The sequence below is a fragment of the Aulonocara stuartgranti genome (genome assembly GCF_965226115.1).
Source record: "Aulonocara stuartgranti genome assembly, chromosome: 20".
NCBI lineage: Eukaryota > Metazoa > Chordata > Actinopteri > Cichliformes > Cichlidae > Aulonocara > Aulonocara stuartgranti.
This window is the reverse complement of record NC_138956.1, coordinates 17,558,733-17,579,867: the sequence shown is the minus strand read 5'-3', so window position 1 is coordinate 17,579,867 and position 21,135 is coordinate 17,558,733. Positions and strand designations below refer to the sequence as shown.

Genomic DNA, 21,135 nt, shown 5'->3' with positions numbered 1-21,135 from the left:
AGGCTGATTTATTGTGTACAGGTGCTGGAATACGTTGTTGAAGTTATACATAAAAACCACAGATGATATAAAACATGGACATAGTTTCTGTGTAGCTTAGTTGCTCATTTCAAGTCATATTGACTAAAAAATGAAGTTATTTTGTAAATCTCGAGACTCACAGGATTGTCAGCCAATGAGCAAGGGGTTTCATGGTCAGCCATACCCCCCTTGTCACATCTAGTTATTTGAAACCAAGATGGCAATGATGAAAACGCCAAACTCGAGGCTTCAAAACACAACTTTAGAAACCAACAGATGATGTCAGAGTAGCCACTTCCACCTTTTACACCGTTTATAATATAAAATGGCTTTTAACAAACATTCAGATTTAAGAAATTTCATGGGGCAAATTCATATCTTTTACCTTTAATTTGGCTAGCATTCAACTGAAATACGGTATCTGGTTAGAGCTGCTCTGCATAAAGTAACCTAGATTAGTCCATAGGCTGAAAAGTGAAGCTAGTGCTTTAGAATCTTAGACCCGCATTCTTTCTAATTTACCACCTGAAGGCACCGGTTGTTGCAAAGAGACTTTTGGTCCTACAGAACTCTGTAGATCTGCATCACTTGTTTCAGGTTTTGTATTCAGTAAAAATTGGGCGACTCAAACTGTCAGAAAGGCAGTCAATAAAACCCCCAGCATACGCGTATTGTCCATGGCGTTGTTGATATTTTGACTAAATAACATGAAAAGTCAGACAAATTACTTCCCAACTAATGGGAACACATGGATGCAGGGTTATATGCCTTAAGACATAGCAAGAATGTCATCTTTCCTCTTTATGCCTACTGAAAATAACCTGTCACTAGCTCATATTTAACAAACAGTCATGCGAGTGGTATCAGTCTTCTTACCTAGCTTTTAACGGAAGCGAATAAGTTTATTTCTATTTGCTCAACTGGATTATTACATATTGCAATTTTGCTACTGTAAAATAAAATAGTTACCTAGATGAAGCCCTTGAGTTGAAGGTAAAGCATTTTTTTAAAATCAGGTTCCACCCAAAACTGCATGTTTTTTAAGCTGAAAAATACATATAATTTGAAAATAAAGGTAAACACATGATCTGCAGCGCACAAAACACAGACTGTACACATCTAATAAGAACCCTGTCAATTACATTCAAAACATCCCAGGACCTCTAAGCTCCGATACCGGCCAGGTGATCTTGCTGGGCTTTCCAAACACATCAGGTTATACAAACAAACGTATGGTACATTAGGCTCAAAAAGGAAAGAAAATAGGCATTTCGTACTAAAAATGGTCCTCTGAAACAACCTTTGCAATTTGCACCTTTTCCCCCCCATTACTGCATAGTTCAGCAGGCTCAGGCGCTGCTAAGGCTACACTGATGGCATGGTTAACGAGCGGAAAAACATATTTGTGTTGTAGGCTTTTGAATATAAAATGGGTAGTTGGGTTCAAATATTCAAGTTCAGTCCCATTCTGAGCAGTTCTGCTTCATTTAGCGCAAATGGAGCAATATTTTGACATGAATAAGAAACCCAGTGTTTGGGAGGGAGAAGCTAATATTTGGATTACAGTTGTGGTTAACATGGTCACACCAGGACATGGAAACTGAAGTAAAAAAAACCCCAATAGATTTAATTTATCCATATTTGTGTTACAATGTAGAACTTCCCAGGGTGGTTTCCATCCATGAGTTCAACACAACAAACAGAACCACAGAAACGATCCTCAATCCTTTCCTGATCTGTAAAGTCTCTGAAAAGAAGGTCACGTCTGAAAATGGAGACAGCAGAAAGTGTAGAAACAGAATTTACGTGGGGAAACCAGAAGGAAGTAGCCTCCTGAGAGGCGCCCAATAGAAATCAAGACACAGATAAATCCCATGAAGACAAAATAAAAACCTGGATAAGTTACAATCAAAAAACACACACAAACACACACAAAAAAAAGATAAAATGTGCAGAAACCCTTGTTTGACAAGCTTTGGCCCCCTGTCTTTGTGGAAAAAGGTGAAACAGCAGAGGACATTAATAGTCCCGGCAGAACAGAGATCCTCTAGATGTCCTGGAAAGGAGGAGGAGGGAGGCAGAAGCAAGGTGACAGCCGTTTTAGATCTGCCACCTTGCTTTTCTTTATTGTGAGGCCAGCAGTTGCGACTGATGCACTGTAGAAAGCAACCCTCTCATTCCTTCTGCACTCAAGTCAGTGCTTGTTGGACATGAAGAACATTTTTATATATATTTAGAATGTTACAAAAAAAAAAAGAAAAGAAAAAAATAAACAAAAAACAGCAGCACCAGCAATAACTAGTCGATTTTCACCGCAGCGTAGATTTTCCTGATGAACATGTAGGCGGCATAGAAGCCAATTGTGCCCGTTAACAGCCAGAAAGACAAGACCATGAGGGCGGTGTAGCCAAAGTACAGAAGGGAGGGGATGAACTCCACAATGTCCAGCTAGGGAAGAAAGACAAAAGGAAGCAGTTTAAGCATGCTGCACATTTCCATTTCTATTAAAGAGATATTCTTGCAATTTATCACTTGTATCTACAGTGCAGGGAACAAGATATTCTTGCCTAGAAAATAGAAAACATCTATCATTTGACATCGTTTCATGAAGGTGTGTCGTTTGACTGTCTCCCTCCCCTCACCCCTAACTGGTTGTAACAGATGGCTGCCCCTCCCTGAGCCTGGTTCTGCTGGAGGTCTCTTCCTGATAAAAGGGAGGTTTTCTTTACCACTGACACCAAGTGCTTGCTCATTCCAATATAATGCACCTACAGGTGACTGCTGTTGTGATTTGGGATATGAAAGGTCATATGAAAGGTTGTTTTTGCAGTAGTTGTAGATTTTAGTTGAAATTGTGTGAACCTTCCCCAAACCCTCTTCAATGCTCCCTTTTGAATATGCCTTCCAGCACCCCATAACATGCTCTGAACTCCCCATGGTAGGTTGCCATTTCCAGAGTTCATTTTGTTGGCCATGATCTTGTTTTCCAGCATTGTTGGAAGTATTATAGAGGAAACACAGAACCTGCAACAACAAAGATGGTGGTAGAAGTCTAACTGGAAGTTAGACTTGTGCTAGTATTAGCCAGCACTAGCTGATTACCTGCCATTTCCTATGATAAGGGCAGCTGGCTCCACTGAGCTGGTAAACTCTTAACCATAAACTGTGACTGGTTCTCAGTGAGATCCAGCTCAACCCTCTCAACCAAAAATGTTCTTCTATCTTTCAAAACTCAAGTGTCCAAAATATCAATCTTTGAAGTTACAGAACAGAAATCCACAAACCAATCAGAGACTAAATCTTATGTTTGTTTATACAGTCCATGTCTGTACGTTAAAAGAAAACAAAAAACTAGGTCCAACAAAATAACATTTTTACATATGAGTGAGTCGATGGTGGAAATCTTCAAAATTAAATTTAATTCTGCCATCTTTCAATTCAGGTATTAGGCAGGCTTTGTCAACACTGATGACTCTTCAGGCATTGACAACAGCATGGCTAAGAACAGTGCTTTCTTTAGAGTTTATTGTGGGAGTGTCTCAAACAACCCTGTGCTTTTTACCTTGTTGACAAAGTAGAAAACGGCGTAAACAAGGACATAGAAAGCCGAGCCTCCTGAAACCAGGAAAGTTCTCCACCACCACCGGTAATCCTGACAGTGAAGAAGAGAGAGACAAGGCTGTGCATAAGTTCTTGCTCATATAATACAGATATGTGCCACACAGGTGAAAAACATAACCAACAATATGTGAGATATGTGTGTATGTCAAGTAAAAGCCTGGCAGCCAGAGACAATAGTATGCAATTAATGAGCTTACCTCTGCACAGAGCTGGAAATAAACCATCACAATGCTGATCTGAGAGCAGGACACCACCAAAATGATGAAGACCAGAAAAAGGAAGCCAAAGAGGTAATAAAACTGGTTCTCCCAGATGGCCTGGAGGTGGATGGACACACATACACACATTGATTCTAGCATTATTGAGGAGGATTACACATCAGTTACATATCCTCTAAATAGAAAATAGATACTGTGTTATTTCTGAAAACTGTGTACCGTATTTTCCGCACTATAAGGCACACTTAAAATCATTAAATCTTCTCAAAAATCGGCAGTGCGCCTTATAATCTGGCGCGCTTTATAATCTGGTGTGCCTTATCTATGAATTCTGGCTGTGTTTACTGACTTCAAACAGATTTTATGTGGTACACGGCGCTCAAAAATCTGTCAAAAAATGTTTTAGTAGGACTTTGGTAAGCTACAAAGCCGCACTGCTTGATGGATTGTCTGTGCGTTATGGCTACCGTAGTCAGGAGCCTCGCGACTCATAGTAATCTGGGTCCAAAACTCCGTCCGCGTCAACTTTTTTCCACTTGATAAAAGTTCCCGATGTTTTTTTGACAAATGCAATCGCATGGAAAATTGCTGTAAACAGACCAACATCAGTAGGGGAGAACAACTGAGATAATCCAGCCACAATATGAGGTTAGTCATTAATGTAAGATAAAATAACCTTTATTAGTTCCACACGTGGGAAATTTGTTTTGTTACAGCAGAAAGTGGACAGTGTAAAGTTACATAGCAAAAATTAGAAAAACACTGGAACAACATATACTGTTGTTCCAGTGTTTATAGAGCAGCTACCAGAGAATTCAACATTAATCAATCAATGGTACGGAAGTGGAGGAAGCAAGAGGAATGAGTTGAGTAAAGTTTGACTTATCTGACTGTTTTGTTTCGTTTAATACGCCTTATAATCCGGTGCGCCTTATGTATGAAAACAGACCCCTTTGTCGACAGTGCAATTTATAATCCGGTGCGCCTTATGGGTCGAAAAATACGGTAATAGCATTGAAAGATGAGGAGCTCGGACATGCAACGGTGCACATGTACTTACACTGAAGATGAAGAAGAGCTCAATGAACATGGCACCAAACGGCAGGATCCCAGCCATCAGGATGCTAACGGAAAGAAGAGGAAAGATTAAATCATAATTTGCGTTTAAGCAAACCATTAGCCATTGGGGCACCTAAGAATGCGAGATAGACTAAACTCTTACCCGACAAACTTGTTCATGTACCAGCGCTGCTCTGGGACCTGCCGAGGGATCTGGTTGGTGCGTACAGGGTTATCATACGGCTGTTTGCGGAAGCCAAAGTAGTAGCCAAGATAGACCAAGGGCATGGAAATGCCAAACCACATGCACAGTAGGGCCAACATTGTAGTGAATGGGACCTGAAGTGAGAGAAGACATAAGGAACACAAGAAGAATTATTCAGAAATTCAATTCGATTTTATTTACATAGCGCCAAATCACAACAAAGGTCGCCTGAAGGTGCTTTATATATGGTAAGGAAAAGACCTACAGACCATACAGAGATGATGTCAAGATGTTTAAGAATCCATGTGAGAGTTCAGTTAATCTTTAAAGTTAAACCACACCTACAGCACAAATGCTTTATTCTGTGACAAATAAGAAGACACTTCATAGGATAGTATACTTCTCCCGTGGATGCTTCCTTTAACAGTTTTACCAGCCAAAATTCCCTGCAATTGTTTTTCTACCCAACTTTAGTTTCCATTGCATCCAATCATGGTTTCCAGTTGATGTGAGTCACATTAAACCATTCTTTGGTGTCTCATCCACTCAAATACCTGTCCTTCCAGATTAGTGCCTTATTAGACCCAGACTGTACACTACATTGACTTGCTACACCATCTGGTGGTACAAATTGGTATTACAGGCAAATATGGTCCAATTCCATTTTTACTCGAGGTGGTATGGCTTCAAAACACAATAACCAACACAACACAAAGATGCTTTCAACAAAAAGTTGTTGTTCCAATTAAAGCTTTAGTTAATCTCAGAAGGGCATAAACACACAGTATCAAATTTTACAATAAAAAAAAAAGATGGAAAATCAATGATGTTGGTGTCACCTATCATCCCCAAGTTAGACTTTTCTGTGTTAGTGGCAGGAAGATAAAGAATATAAAAGTGAGTAAAGTGACTGTTTGAGATATAAAACAAACACACTCACTTTAAACATGTAACTTTTTTGTGTAATAAGGTGATTTCATTCTAAATCTCTCTTCATGACCCTCATTTAGCTCCCCCCCCCAAAGGTCATCTGAGGTTTTCCATAGTCCAGTTTGTATTAATAATGACTATCATATTACCAGCTTGATGATTGTCACAAAATAATTTTTATTTCAGGTTAGCTCAGATAGATTGGGTCATAACAGGCCTGAACAAAGAAGGAGGAAAGCATATTTAGCAATATGTTCCTGTCTTTAGAAATCCCCCTTGGTGGTTCTCGTTTATATGACCTCTGTGAAATAACATTGTAACAACACATGGGGTAAAGTAGGATGTGCAATCTGCTGAACACTGTACTGGAAGACGTCTGCCATCACTGTTAATGTGCATGCTGATACTATTCTGTTGAAATGCCGTTGCATCTTTCCTTTATCTTATGACATTTTCCACCAAGCCTTAATTTGGCAAAGGAGGCAGGAGGTTTTTTCGACTATTCTGCCGTACCCTGGGTCTTGGTGCAGCCTCTCAGTTCATCCTCTTCATCTCAAAACAGCTTTCTGTTAACTGGCTGCACCTCATAATCGATAAAAGTAAAGTTTGGATCAGCAGGAATATCCAAGAGCAAGGAAAAAACTGCCTGACACAGAGGATTTAAATCTTTTGGCTCACATGGATTACTTGTACATACACTGATTTAATTATCTGAAACTCTGGCCATGTTATTTTGAGCATCTAGAACTGGAACAGTATAAAAGCATAGCATATCCAGTAAAATGTGTTAAAAAGTTAATTAAGGATAAACGATTCTTCTTTTAAACAGAATGTGAAGTATGTGAAAGCATAGCTGACACACACATTTTTGAATGTGTGACTTTCAAGTCATGGCACTCACCGCTCCAGACGAGTGTTCTCCCCAGATAAAACAGTTGAGGATGAAGCAGATCCCAAAAACCACAGCAGGATACAAAGTTGCTGTCTGCATGGCAAATACAACAACAACAGTCTAAGCCTCACTGCTCACATCATTTTACGCATACACGCATTACACATATACAAACATATATATATATACACACGCACACACGCACACACACACAACCCCCCACCTCCCCCGCTTCTTCACACTGCTGTAAGAACCTGAACTCACACAGAATGCTCCTTTCCTCCATCGATGACCCTTCAGTGTGCGATACAGTCTGCCAGCAAAGTAGCCACCAAATACACTGCAGGACAAACATCGACAGTGTAAAAATCAAAGAATTCTGAAACTCGGCGCCTCTCAATTCCTTAATGAGCTTTAGACAGATGAATGCGGCTCCTACCCCATAAACATGAAGAGGAAGCAGGCAGTGGTCATCAAGGCTCCTCGACTTGATGGAGACAGCATGCCCAACATGGCAACAACTAAACACAAATGAGAGCTGGATTAGAAGACTGCAGGACTCCTGGGCTCCTATGCTAAACACAGAGCTTCAGCTAGCAGGAGCTCTTCTAAACTGCAATTAAATAAAATAAGCTTCCATATGTTAATCAGAATACAAGACAATTATGCCCTGGACTAATATGGCATTTGGCAAAATTTGTGACAGTTACAATAAACACCAACAGATCATTTTGTAAAACATCACATTTTATGGATTTTAGCTTAACTCTTTGATTCAAACAACAAGTAAAATTATTTAAACATAAACAAGTAAAAAAAAAAAAAATGTAAATACCTACATCTCACAAATAGGCTAGGCTACCCCTGAATCCCCGAGCAGCTCCGCAACGAAAAACATGGAACAACCATCTTTTTCTCAACAGGAAATGGGAAATGATTACACCACGAGGGAGCCGCAACGCATGAAGCTTTCATGACTACCATACTCATTATTCAGTGAGCATAGTTAAGATTCCACAGATTCTGTCATCCAAGGTTTTTCCAAAGTGGACTGAGTATAAATCACTGTCTTTGTTGCAAAGCTAGGCTGTAAACACTGTCACAATCACTGAAAAAAGTTCCTGTTGAAATATTTCAAGCCTGAAATAATCCCTGCTGGATATTTTTTGAAGATACAAGCTACAACTATTAAAGCAGATAAAGAATATAATAAGCCTGATGTTACTGTTAACTGTTCTAAACAGATATAAAAACAGTCATACGGCAAAAGAACAGGATAAATGTCATGACTAACAACATTTACATTTAACAAACTTGCACCTCTTTAAAAGATGAAGTTGAAGTTTATGGTATGTGAATCATCCACCACTCACAACTCAGGTCATTAAGAGCTGCACCTTTGCCACATAGTATGCAGTATAACAGGTGGATACTGCACCATTAACCCCCCAGCAGCACAGGGTCTAACTACTTTACTGACAGAAATTCAGCTTTGAGTATTTGTTCACACTCCTAGTGTGAAACACAGAACATTAACAATTTGCTACAGAACGTGCATTTGTTTTGTAGAAATGTGCAACACTGAGCAGTTTCATATTTTCACACTCTTGTCTTTGCTGATTCATATATGTAAGGTGAGCCCTGTCACCTTGAGAGCATTCCTCGTGTTTTGTCTTTGTGAAGAAATGACAGGACTAGGACAACATGGCCTAAGCACAAATGTAAATAATGTCAGGATGTGCAGAAAACTGTTGAGAGAAATAAGAAACTCACAGATTACAATGAGGATCATGCAAAACAGCTGGATCCCTGAGCCCAGCAGAGAGCTGAGGATCATGGGATACTGTGGTGGTCTGAACACATCACCGTGGACATTCTTCCAGCCCGACTCCTCCATGGTGTCCTCCTGGTTAGAGAGGAGAAAAATGTGGTCAGGTAGTGATCATTAAGAATCCAGAGGCTGGATGCTGTGTATTTTCTTACTATGTCATCCTCTCTGTTGTAGTTAGCAATGTCTTTCCTCAAGGTCCTGATAATGATCATACTCAGAATACCTGAGAGAGAAAGGCAGAGAATAAAATACAATTGCAATATTTAATACGTTGTCATAAACCCATCAATGATCTCTTCGATATATAATAAAGTTTCATTTATATGTTTCAGTTAGCCAAAGAATGTAGTCTTATTTTATGGAGTTGTTATGAAGGATGGATAGTATGATGGTGTTTTAGTATTTTATACACAGTATTATGCTGACAAAGGCAAGTTCTCTTGACGTCCATTTTAAAAGCTGCTCAAACTTGCATCAACGATGACATGTTGAATAAACAAGTGACAGTGTTTAAAAAGACTATCCAAAACAATTAAATCAAATGCAGTGACAACAGGACAGGAAAAAGGACCTGGGTGTCACACAGAAAAACAAAACAAAAACTTCTTAAATTCAAATCTAAAGTTCAGTTGTAAATCTGCCAAATTGTATCCACTAGATTGATACATATTTTACAAATTTCTATACATTTTTGTACATATTATATAAAAAATATTATATTAGTTCATGCCTTTACTGCACCGACAGCAAACTGGTGGTGAAAATAAATCTGAAATAGTAAGAGTAAGATGCCATGAGCCACAGGTAAATTCTAACATGAATTGGACATACCTGAGAGGAAAAAGACGACCACCACAGAGTTAACAATGGAGAACCAGTGGATCTGGACATCACTCATGGTCAGGTATGTGTCCCAGCGAGACGCCCACTTCACTTCACTCTCCTACACACACACACACACACACACACACACACACACACACACACACACACACACACACACACACATTTAAAATTTGCTAGTAGGTGCCCAAAATATTAGTTTGTTGCACATTATTTTTATGACTATTATTAATAAATTATTTAATTAGACTGAATATGTCAGAATAATAAACTTGAGTATAACAAAGGTACACAGCTATAACCACGTTCTTTACCAGGAACCCTGCAACGAAGGAACCAAGGCTACTGCTCCTAACATTGGTAAGGTTTGTAAACTCTGCAGTCTACTCTGACATTATATGTGTGCGCAACACTAAACATTAAACAAAGTATACATTTCAGCAACATTTAAACAGGCTTTTATTAATGAGGATTGTAATCAAGTTAAAGCAGTTATGTAAACAAAGTCATTTGAACAGATTATTCAGGGCTACAGATTTTTATGACTACTGGGTTGCAAGACTTGAAAACACATTCAGCCTTAACTGACCTCCCAGTGTACAGAGTAGGTGAACAGGACTTCATTCTCCTTGGTAGGGTCGATGTCTTGAGCGGCAGAGCCACTGGGTTCAGGTAGGGTGCAGGTCTTCAGCGCCTCTGCAGGCTTCAGATCTGAGGAGAAAAAATAATAGGACACAGGATGGAGTATACTAAGTATAAGCGGTAATCTTTACTTAACTTTTTAGTCAACAAATCTACTTCCTCTTTCCTTTAACTCACTACAGGCCTAAAGCAACATCAGGCGATTCAAAAAGAGTATGCTGACACTAACCTTCTACTTTGACACTCCGGGGTATAACCTCAAATCGCACCACCCTGTAGTCATGAAGGTCCCCCTCCACCAGTTTCTCCTTGTGGAAGTACAAGATGAAGGACAAGTGGTTGTGCAGATAAAACTGGGAGGGAGAAAAAAAAAGAGAATAATTTAACACTCTTCATATATTCATGTCTTTACTCTCTGCATATGGACTACATCACCAACTAAAGCTGACCTCTCGTGTATATATCCAACCTTAAATTGAGTGCAACTTGCAGAAAATTATATGCTGCAAAGTTTTTAAATCATGTTTTTGGGATTCATTTAAATATTCTTCTCCTGAAAGGGAAACTCCTGGAATTACATACACCATAAGGCCAGCTGCAAAAATACCCGTGCAAAGGTTTCAGTCATAGAACTGACACTATGTCTCTAAAGCAAAGGCTTTGTGCTGCCACAGACGATCAGTAAATCATTCTTTATCACCCTTTATTTTGAATCATTCTTTAAAATTCCAACCTGAAGGGCAATTTCAGGAGCCAGTAAAAACATTAAACTACTACTACTGAATGTAATCATTAGTTATTATTAAGCTCTTGCTCTTTCACAGTGCATCTTTTGTCCCATCTTCCACCCTTCACCCCTAAATAGTCACGTAGTTGACCGTTCCTCCTTGAGCCTGATTGTTGGGGTTCTCTCTGTTATTGTTCAGTGTATTGTAAGGTATGTAAGCCATATGCCTTACAATATAAAGAGTTTTGAGGAGACTGTTGCTGTGATTTGGCGCTATATAAATAAAAATGAATTGAGGAGCCTTGATGACCACTGCCTGCTTCCTCTTCATGTTTATGGGGGAGGAGCCACATTTATCTGTCTAAAGCCAGTTAAGGACAGATAAAGTTTCAGTAAGTTTCAGAATTCTTTGATTTTTACACTGTGTTGTCCTGTTGATGTTTGTCCTCCAGTGTATTTTGGCAGCTTTTTTGTTGGCAGACTATCCAATGAATTTGTGGGGAAACATGGTAAATATTCTGTAAATACTTTGGTACTGATCAGCAGCAATTTAAGTTACGTGCACTCTTCTCCTTTAAGCAGAAATGGAAGAGTCTGTGTAATGTACGTACCTTGTTTTTGTCAAAGAAGCCCAATCTGTAGCCGTGTTCAAACTGGACATCTTTTATCGTGTCCTTCTTTTGATCCTCCTCTTCTCCTCCCTCTCTGCTTGGATACTCTAACCTGGTGGCAACTGGAAGGTTATCTGCAATACTGCAATCACACAAAAGAAGGGATTTAAAAACAACAAAATAGATGCTTTAGAAGCAAGTCAGCCCAGAGATATAAAGCCTATCAAACCGGACAAGCATTTAAATGAATTCAGCCTGCTGAAAGCAGTAAGAAGGGACGCTCACAGGTGAACATAATACTCCTCCTGGATTCGCTCAGCCATCAGCTTACTCTCGTCTATGTTGAGCTTTCTCTTTTCACACACCAGCTCACATTTCTTGTCTTTACTCATCTCCACGTTATAAAGGGTGTTTACAATACGGTCTCCACGTAAGACCTCACCTATAAACAACAAGGAAACCACACACACACACGCAAAAAAAACCCAAAAAAACAAAACAAAAAAATCACAAATATATTTATAGATATATATGATAAAAATTTAAACAATTTTAAACTTATCACATAAGCAGCAGTGCACTCACCCAGGTTCTCTCCCTTGTAGAAGACCTTTTTTGGTTTACAGAATGGCAGGGAATAGTATTCATAAGGAAGCTGGGTACGGGAGCTGGTCAGCTTTACCGCCTGAAAAACAAAAGGATCTCTTTCCAGTGTTTGCACCATCATTGTTTTATCTTTGACGATGAGAGAGACAAGCATCAGCAAATTTGTCAGAGTACAATAGGGTGAGAACACCCCAAACTGGCTCCCGTTCTCCCATTCCTGGGAGAACTGTATGTCAAAGATTTTAACACTCAGTTTCATCTTTTTGTATGTTAGAACTTCACCCTTCTCTGTGGCTTGGTGGCAGACCAATGACCGCACAAGCAATAGTGAGCCACAGACTGGGGACTGAGTTTGAGAACCAGTGCTCTAATAACCATCCTGGGTGCTCTGGCTCAGAAGTAATGGCTTATGGTCAGACTATCTCACATCTTCAAACTGTGAGGGCAAGGTTTGCTGGATTAAAGTGCTCACTTGGAGAAAAGCACATGGTGTGAATTTTTGAGTGAAAAGACACATTTTTAACATCACTCAGATAGCAAGCTGTGCAAAGTAAAGACTCTTCAGTTGATCAAAGTATGCTAAACGCACCAGCCAGACTTTGCTGAAGCTTACAATTATTCCCAAACATCAAATATTCTGCCTCCCATTTCCTGCTACAGAACCCAAAATCTAATAAACACAAGATTTTAGAGTGAAATATTTCAAGGGGTCTGTAATCAAAGCCATGTTTAGAAGCCATGGTGTGTAGCCATTTTCACTAATTTAATAGAGTCAAAATATTTTTTTCAGTTCTTGTCGTAGATACTTATTAGCAACTCTGCCATCTAGAAGTATCACGTCTACCCCTTTAAATGAATGAAAACAAATTTACAGACAGTACTGTTCTGCAGCAGACCTGTGGCAGTTGCTCTCCCACTGCTCACTCTCTGTGTGCAGTTACTGCACCCACACAGAGGTTGTGTAGTTCAAAAGATATTTAACTTTCTGTTGCTTCAAACTTTCTACTCTTTAGATAAAGAAAAAACAACCAACCAAACAAAAAAAAAACAAAAAACAAAAAACACTGTCTGGTGATGTTGCCAGATGATGCAATTATTTTTAAAACGAAAGAGTTCACCCTGTCATCTTGTCCACCTGACCCTCCGCTCACTCACTGCAGTGATCATTTTGTGTCATTTCACCTCATCATTGCTAATTATCGCCTTTATCGCCTAAAACTAGGGACTTTTCAAACCCTTGTAAGCAGCTAGTGATAAATGAGTGACAACTCCCTCTGTGATGAGTTGAATGTAGCTTTCCCCCCTGAGTGCTCATAGTACAGCCGATATGTTTAGCAGTGAATTTTCATCTTACCTTGATATCTACAACGTCGCCATCATGGAAATTCCGTGGAGCTACTCCAGGAACATAGAAGGACCGGCTCACAGGCAGCAGGGACAACAGCAAAAAGGCCCACCACCTCACCTGCAGAGCGGACACACGTTAGATTTGACAATGAATTCCATGCGTTTCTCTGTTGTACTGTGTGCTGACAGTGGAATGAAAGTTGAGAAGCAAGTTCCGGCAGCTTGATAATGCCTCTGGGCACGATTTTGGAAACCTTCTACAAACCCAATTGTGACCAAAAAAAAGACACTGCTTAAAAAAAAATACGTGAACTATTTTTTTTAAACAGTATGCATAAAATGTTCTAAAAAACGTATCTGTTAAAGAAAAATATAAACTCTTTGAATTTGACTGGAGCAACACGTCACAAACTTGGGAAAGACTGGAAAAGTAAGTGTTACTAAAAACAAACAGTAGGAGAAACATTTAGAATGTATTAGGTTAACTGGCAACAAACCAGAAAGATGACTGGATATAAAAAGAGCATCTCAGTAAGGCATAGTCCCTTAGAAGGTGTGCAGAGGTTCACCAACCTGCAAAAAATCTACATCTACAAATATCATAATAAGGCTGCTCAATGTAAAATTACAAAGACTTTGAATGTCTCATAGTCTACACTACATGATATGAAAAGATTCCACGAATCTGGAGAAATTGCTGTGAACAAGAGTCAAGGCTGAAAATTAAAACTGAATTCCACATCATGCTGTATCAGTGACAACAGCACGGCTTTGCAGTAAAATTCCAGTTGCTGAACTGGCCTGCCTGCAGTACAAACTGTTTATAAAACAAAAACAATATGACAAAAAAGTCCAAGACTGCTGGGCAGCTACAATTTGACAAAACGGGACAAAATTCCTACATTCAAACTCCAGACATTTACAGACTGTTACACAGGAGTAAACATGGCCCCGTTCCAACTTTTCTTTGATGTGCTGCTGTCATCAAATTCAAAATGAGCTAATATTGCTCTTCAACACACAGATCTGACTTATTTTTTATGTTCAGTTGTGATTAAAAAATGGCTTTATGGCAGATCACTTTGGTTATTTCTTACTTATAGCTCTTGATCAATATGACACCTAAACTAAGGCATTATTAAAAATACTGTTTAGTTTATCTTCTAGGAAGCCTGTCTTAAATTTCTGACAGTATTGCATCTCCTGGATGAGGTAGATAAGGTGCATGAGTTTTTGTAAATGTGTATCCACAATAAAGAAAAGCCAGTATATCAACATTCTCAGAACTGAGGCTTGGCCTGTGCATTGATATGTATCCTACTGCAAAAAGCAGACAATTATATTTTAAATATTAATTTAATTTAATATAATATTTTACATAGATTTTATGCCTACTTTGTAGGGTTGCACGATTTTGCATAAAATGAGAATAACGATTTTTTGGCTTAGAATTGAGATCACGATTCTCTCACGATTTTCTTTTCCAGTATAAATATTTATTGCACTTATTAACTGCACATCAACTTCGTAACAGTTGAGATTGAACATAAAAACAATAAATAAACATAAAAACAACAAATGTCTCACATTTTGTTGTTGCAGCAAAATGTTGTACTGCTTGAAATTCCGTCTCCACCGTTGCTCGACACTGCGTGTATAGAGCAGGTAGTGCAACAATAGAAAAATAGTTGCAGGACGGCACTGTGTAGCGTTTGTCTAGGGTGTTGATCGTTTTCCTAAATCCCTCGTTTTGCACAGTGTTGATGGGAGCCATATCTTTGGTCAGGTGATAAGTGATAGCCTCCGTAATTTCTTTGTGCCTGCAGGAGTTCGACGGGTATAGGGAAGCGCTGTATAAGGTTCCCGTTATTGATGTTTGCGTGGTTGACCGGGACGGATTTTCTCCCGTCACTTTCTCCTCATCCCTGACGTGCTCTCCGTTGTTTTTCCCCTGCTAATTTTAGCATCACACGGCACAGCTTCTGTATCACGTGGTATAAGGCTCCGCCCTTGTCATTTGTTGAGCAGGAAGAGTGAGCGCTTGTTTCCATGCAGATTACGTCCCGGATCAAAATGCGGTACAATCATTGTCGTCGTCTTTTTTTTTTTTTTTTTTAAATCGTTGTTATTTGGAAATGAGATCGCACATAAGTATGAATCGAGATCGCGATTTTCTAACGATTAATCGTGCAGCCCTACTACTTAGTTAACAGTACATCTGCATATTTTACAAACAGCAGTAGTTGAGAGCAGCAAGTTTGCGGTGGAGCTTGCTGAGCAGGTAGAGTGGTTCTTATGCAGCACTTTTCTACTCCCTACTAAAGCAAAGGGCTTTATATAACATGACTCATTCACCCATTTACACACATTCCCAAATTATTTCTGATGGATGCATCTGAGGACAACTTGGGGTTCCAAGAATGCCAGAGCAATTGGAGCAACCAGGGATCGAAATGCCAAACCTTCCAATTAAAAGATAACCTTCTCTACCTCCTGAGCAATAGAGATTGACAGACCACGTGACTTTCGCGCATTGCATGCCGGGAACTCGTGGCAAAACAATCCAAGTACCTGCATCAAATGCAAACGTTCATTCTTCGGTTCCAATAAATTCTTGCTTTTTCTTTGCCCCCCAAAAAGGTATGTACAAAACGAAGGAGAACAATGCCGGTCCGTACAAAGACAGACTTGATGAAAAGTCAAAGAAAAGATACGAGGAAAAAAATCAAACCAGATTCTTACTCTGGATGGCATTACCTTGGCCTCCAGTAACGCGGTGAGGAACCTTGGAGTCATTTTTGACCAGGACATGTCCTTCAACGCACATATTAAACAAATATGTAAGACTGCTTTCTTCCATTTGCGCAACATCTCTAAAATTAGAAATATCCTGTCTCAGAGTGACGCTGAAAAACTAGTTCATGCATTTATTACTTCCAGGCTGGACTACTGTAATTCATTATTATCAGGATGTCCAAAAAACTCACTGAAAAGCCTTCAGCTAATCCAAAATGCTGCAGCAAGAGTCCTGACAGGGACTAGAAAGAGAGAGCATATTTCTCCTGTTTTGGCTTCCCTTCATTGGCTTCCTGTTAAATCCAGAATTGAATTCAAAATCCTGCTCCTCACATACAAGGTCTTAAATAATCAGGCCCCATCTTATCTTAATGACCTTGTAGTACCATATCACCCTATTAGAGCGCTCCGCTCTCGCTCTGCAGGCCTACTTGTTGTTCCTAGAGTATTTAAAAGTAGAATGGGAGGGAGAGCCTTCAGTTTTCAGGCCCCTCTTCTGTGGAACCAGCTTCCAGTTTGGATTCGGGAGACAGACACTATCTCTACTTTTAAGATTAGGCTTAAAACTTTCCTTTTTTCTAAAGCATATAGTTAGGGCTGGACCAGGTGACCCTGAATCCTCCCTTTGTTATGCTGCAATAGATGTAGGCTGCCGGGGGATTCCCATGATGCATTGAGTTTTTCCTTTCCAGTCACCTTTCTCACTCACTATGTATTAATAGACCTCTCTGCATTGAATCATATCTGTTATTAACCTCTGTCTCTCTTCCACAGCATGTCTTTATCCTGTCTTCCTTCTCTCACCCCAACCGGTCGCAGCAGATGGCCGCCCCTCCCTGAGCCTGGTTCTGCCGGAGGTTTCTTCCTGTTAAAAGGGAGTTTTTCCTTCCCACTGTCGCCAAAGTGCTTGCTCATAGGGGGTCATATGATTGTTGGGTTTTTCTCTGTATCTATGAAGCGCCTTGAGGCGACTTTTGTTGTGATTTGGCGCTATATAAATAAAATTGAATTGAATTGAATTGAATTGAAAGGGTCAGACCCTTACGAGCACACAGAGGGACAAAATACGTTAGCGTGCTGCCCAACTTTCACCACGCTCAGATTTATAATTATACGCTTCTTGGAGTGAGTGCATACACTCGTGAAGTTTAGTAACTTCAGGTCACTGCAACAAGCCCAGGTACAGTTTACCGACGGATGGGTACAGGACCTTGAAATGCACCGTGTAGAAAGTAAAGACCATCGTACATATAAGTTTACCAGTCTCACAAATCATCTTCATAAATACACATTCGTTAACCGTTTATTAATATAACCTTTGAGCTCAACGGTAATTAATTAGTAGTGGAAATAATTTCTGGTAGTGTAACAGAAATGTAGCAGTGACAATAATATTGTATGCTGTAATCGTACTGGGCAATTAGTGATACAAAACAACTGTTTTATCCTGTGAATAAAAGTAAATGTTTTTGTCAGTGTACCATAATAACAGAAGCGAAACGCAATATTGTGTCAGGACAATTCACTATTTATGCACAATAAACAAAGGAGCATAGCGCCACAATTTCTGTTCAGCAACAGACGTGCTTGTAACCTATATCACTAATTATGTTAAGAAAAATGACGCATTAACTACAACAGCAGACTGACCTTTGTAGAAATGCTTGGAGCAGACTAACCTGTGAGCTGGAGTGTTCTGGGACGTTATATTTGCTCTTTGAATGGCTGCAATCCAGTCGCCTCTTTGTTACTTCGGAAATATGGCTCGAACAATTTCTCTTCAACGACCTAATCCGATAACAACAGATCTCTTTACCCGTCGGCTTTCCGTGGCTGTCATGCGACCGGCTACTGCAGTTAATAATACAACAGCTTCTTGCCATTTTTTGGGTTTCTTTTTATCGCTGTATAACTGATTTCAATTGAAAGCCTACGTGCGCTAGTATCTCTTGCCACGAGTTCCCAGAATTCTTTGCGGTTTTACCCCTAAGTGACATCACATTTTCAATCTCTATAGCCGCTGCAACTCTATTTTTGGTTGCAAATGTGGGTGACATGCTCACTTTTACACAGTGACAACTAAGCGCTACAGAATCGTATCGAGGCAAAAAAAAAAAAAAAAGCTTCTAGTTATTTGAGTTTCTCCATTTCAAAGAACACCTTCCATACACCTTTACTACAATAATGAGAAAGGTCTGCCAACAGTTTAATCATTCATCAACTTCAACTGTGCGCATGTGTAAGTGAACCAAACAAAAGTCCTCTCAGTGCTTTTATTTTTTCATCTCATCATCTTAATCGTCATTAAGAAATAGAAGGGGGTCCCATCAGAGCAGTAAATATCATTTACATATTTTAAAAATAATCGATTACCTTGCATGTTTGAATAAATTGGCAAAGCTATGCAACAAAGATCCTCTGGAATATTCATCACAGTCTGAACTGTGAAAGGAACTTCAGTGCTCCTCAGCAGGGACACAGTCTGACTGTTGCATAGCTGATCCAAGCACTGGCATCTTTACAGTGGAGAACTCTCTCACATGACCACATGACATGACTCTAAGTGTTAACCTGACTATACCACCACATGTTCCTCACATGTAAGCTGCTCCAGGAGGGGACATGTTCAGATTTTTTGATTAAATCAGCTTTTTCAGAAATGCAGTCAGTTGAGCTGCATATTAATTATGCCACAGCACAAAAGTTATTCGTGCATATTCTCAACTTCCTCTTCATCTCGTTTGTTAGGTGGCAGTCACAATTGATCATTTTTACTGACTTGTCTGCTCCACGTTATATGCAGCGTGTGTGTGTGCTTGCATGAGAAGGTGCGCTCACTGAGAGCGCCCAAAGGCAAAACTAGCAGTAATGCAGTAAAAACTCAAACACTGAGCTGAAATGAGACTACCCAAAATAAAATAGGAGTTCTATGAATAGATCCCCCCCCACCCCATCATTAGTAATATTTCATCATTAAATACTCATTCAGTAATACTAATACTCGCTGGGTTGTTTTTTTTTTACAAAGTTAAGAAAGTGTAAGCTGAGGCTTGTGTTGTCTCAGACATCAAAAATGACTCCACTTCTCTTCCCAGTAGTGAGGAACACGGCTTACTACTTAATTCAAGGTATATTCTCAAGGCAGACATCAACTCTTTTAAATCTTCTTGCCTCCATCCAGTTTGCAGGACAACTGAAATCAATGTTCTCTAACAGTTGTTTTGAAATTTGTACAGAGATTTAAGATTGTCACTATGTGTAAATTCGATACGATCTTTACGTTTTAACAGAGAAGCCTGAGCTGACAAGAGTGCCTTTACTTACTGTAGTTAAGAAGACATTTTGCGGACATGCGCTAATTCTGATAGGCAAAACGTCCCGTTTTATTACTACATGTTAAAAAAATGAACTGAAATGATTCAACACTGAAAAAACATTTGTATTAGCATTAAGCATAAAGAAGTGATCGAAGTTAGCAACCACGAATCCTGAAACAAGACTGCATTTATGTTATCATGCGCTACCAACCCGATTTACGTTAAGTTTATACTTTGTAGCTGTTCCTGAGCGGTCATTTTACCATCTCTTTTAGGACTGTAACACACGCCGACACAGCGCTAACAGCTAACATTTCCCTAAAGATTGCAAAACCTGTTTATTTTGACAGTGCATCACATGACAGTCTGAAAGCCCAGCGTTTCACAGTTCATACTCTGTCAGGGCAATTTTATATATTCCACACAAATGACACGAATCTGTTTTAAAGAGTCACCGCTTACTGACAACCAGGCTAGGTAGCTAGCTAACTCGTTTAGCAGGATCGTGAACATTCAAATAGCAGCGAATTCCAATGAAGTTTAGTCTAGTTAACATTAAATAGCACTTGATCGGTCTACTTAAGACCTACACTTTCCCACGACTTCAGTGCGATGTCCGACATAATTTGGAATGAAAGAAAGAGCAATGTACTGTTTAAAGCAAAAAGAGTTCGCTTTATTTCCACTTACCATAGCCGCGGCCGCCATTTTGAATACGTGTCATTACTGACGTTGCGGAAGTAGACTAAAGTGGTTTTTCTCTGGCATGTTTCCTGTTGTGTTTAATGAGAGGTGCAGTGAAAAATGCTCCATTACAAGTTAAAATCCCCCCTTTAAAAATAATATTTAGCTATAATTAGGTAAACATAATTAGGAAAATATTATTTTAAATAGTCCTCACCAGACTACAGAAAACTGTATAGCTATTAGCTATTAACTATAATAACATTTTACATTTTATTTATTTTAGGTTAAGTTCAACTTGAGATATATATATGTATCGCCCCTGCAGGCAGTCTATCCTTCAAGCTTGGGTCCTCTACCAGAGGCCTGGGAGCTTGAGGGTCCTGCGCAGTATCTTAGCTGTTCCTAGGACAAAACAGCAAAACAGCTGCTTTGATCTCATCCCTTCCTTTCTACGGATCATATTGTCTGTTGCAAACATCATGGTCCACAGAGCTTCTGCCTGACCTCATCAGTTAATCAGTCCCACCCCCACCTTGGAACCATCAGTCACTCCTATCCAGCACCTCACCACTGTCTCTCTGTCCACATATATGTCCTGCACCCCCTTACATATTTCTCTGCTGCTCCTGACTTCCCCATGCACTACCACAGTTCCCCTCTTACCACACTATCATATTCTTTATCTAGATTCACAAAGACACAGTACAATTCATTCTGACATGAGTCAGAATGAGTAGGTACTTCTCTATCAACACCTTCAAATCAAACAACACATCCATTGT

General features: G+C 39.5%; 1 protein-coding gene across 2 annotated transcripts; it reads right to left on the bottom strand.

The window, feature by feature from the left end:
* Positions 1-392: 392 nt before the first annotated feature.
* Positions 393-20,445, bottom strand: tm9sf4 (transmembrane 9 superfamily protein member 4). Of its 2 annotated transcripts, none has more exons than XM_082518748.1 (18): positions 20,357-20,445; positions 13,561-13,671; positions 12,186-12,285; positions 11,886-12,042; positions 11,601-11,742; positions 10,492-10,615; positions 10,210-10,331; positions 9,609-9,720; positions 8,930-9,000; positions 8,720-8,852; positions 7,386-7,467; positions 7,211-7,286; positions 6,956-7,039; positions 5,083-5,258; positions 4,921-4,984; positions 3,840-3,959; positions 3,584-3,673; positions 393-2,469 (listed from the first exon to the last, which is right to left on the bottom strand). In XM_082518748.1, exons 1-18 carry the CDS (start codon positions 20,372-20,374, stop codon positions 2,320-2,322), a joined length of 1,932 nt encoding a protein of 643 aa, XP_082374874.1. In that variant the 5' UTR covers positions 20,375-20,445; the 3' UTR covers positions 393-2,319. The 2 variants fall into 2 exon arrangements, with proteins under 2 accessions (XP_082374874.1, XP_082374873.1); XM_082518747.1 differs by lacking the exon at positions 20,357-20,445 and adding an exon at positions 20,257-20,304.
* Positions 20,446-21,135: the final 690 nt, after the last annotated feature.

Coding starts and splice junctions, on each gene's coding strand:
- tm9sf4 (XM_082518747.1), bottom strand. CDS start 20,289: ATGTCGGACATCGCACTGAAGTCGTGGGAAAGT. Junction 12,043..12,185: donor CTACAAGGGAGAGAACCTGG/GTGAGTGCACTG, acceptor TGTTGTTTATAG/GTGAGGTCTTACGTGGAGAC. Junction 11,743..11,885: donor GAGGAGTATTATGTTCACCT/GTGAGCGTCCCT, acceptor GTGTGATTGCAG/TATTGCAGATAACCTTCCAG.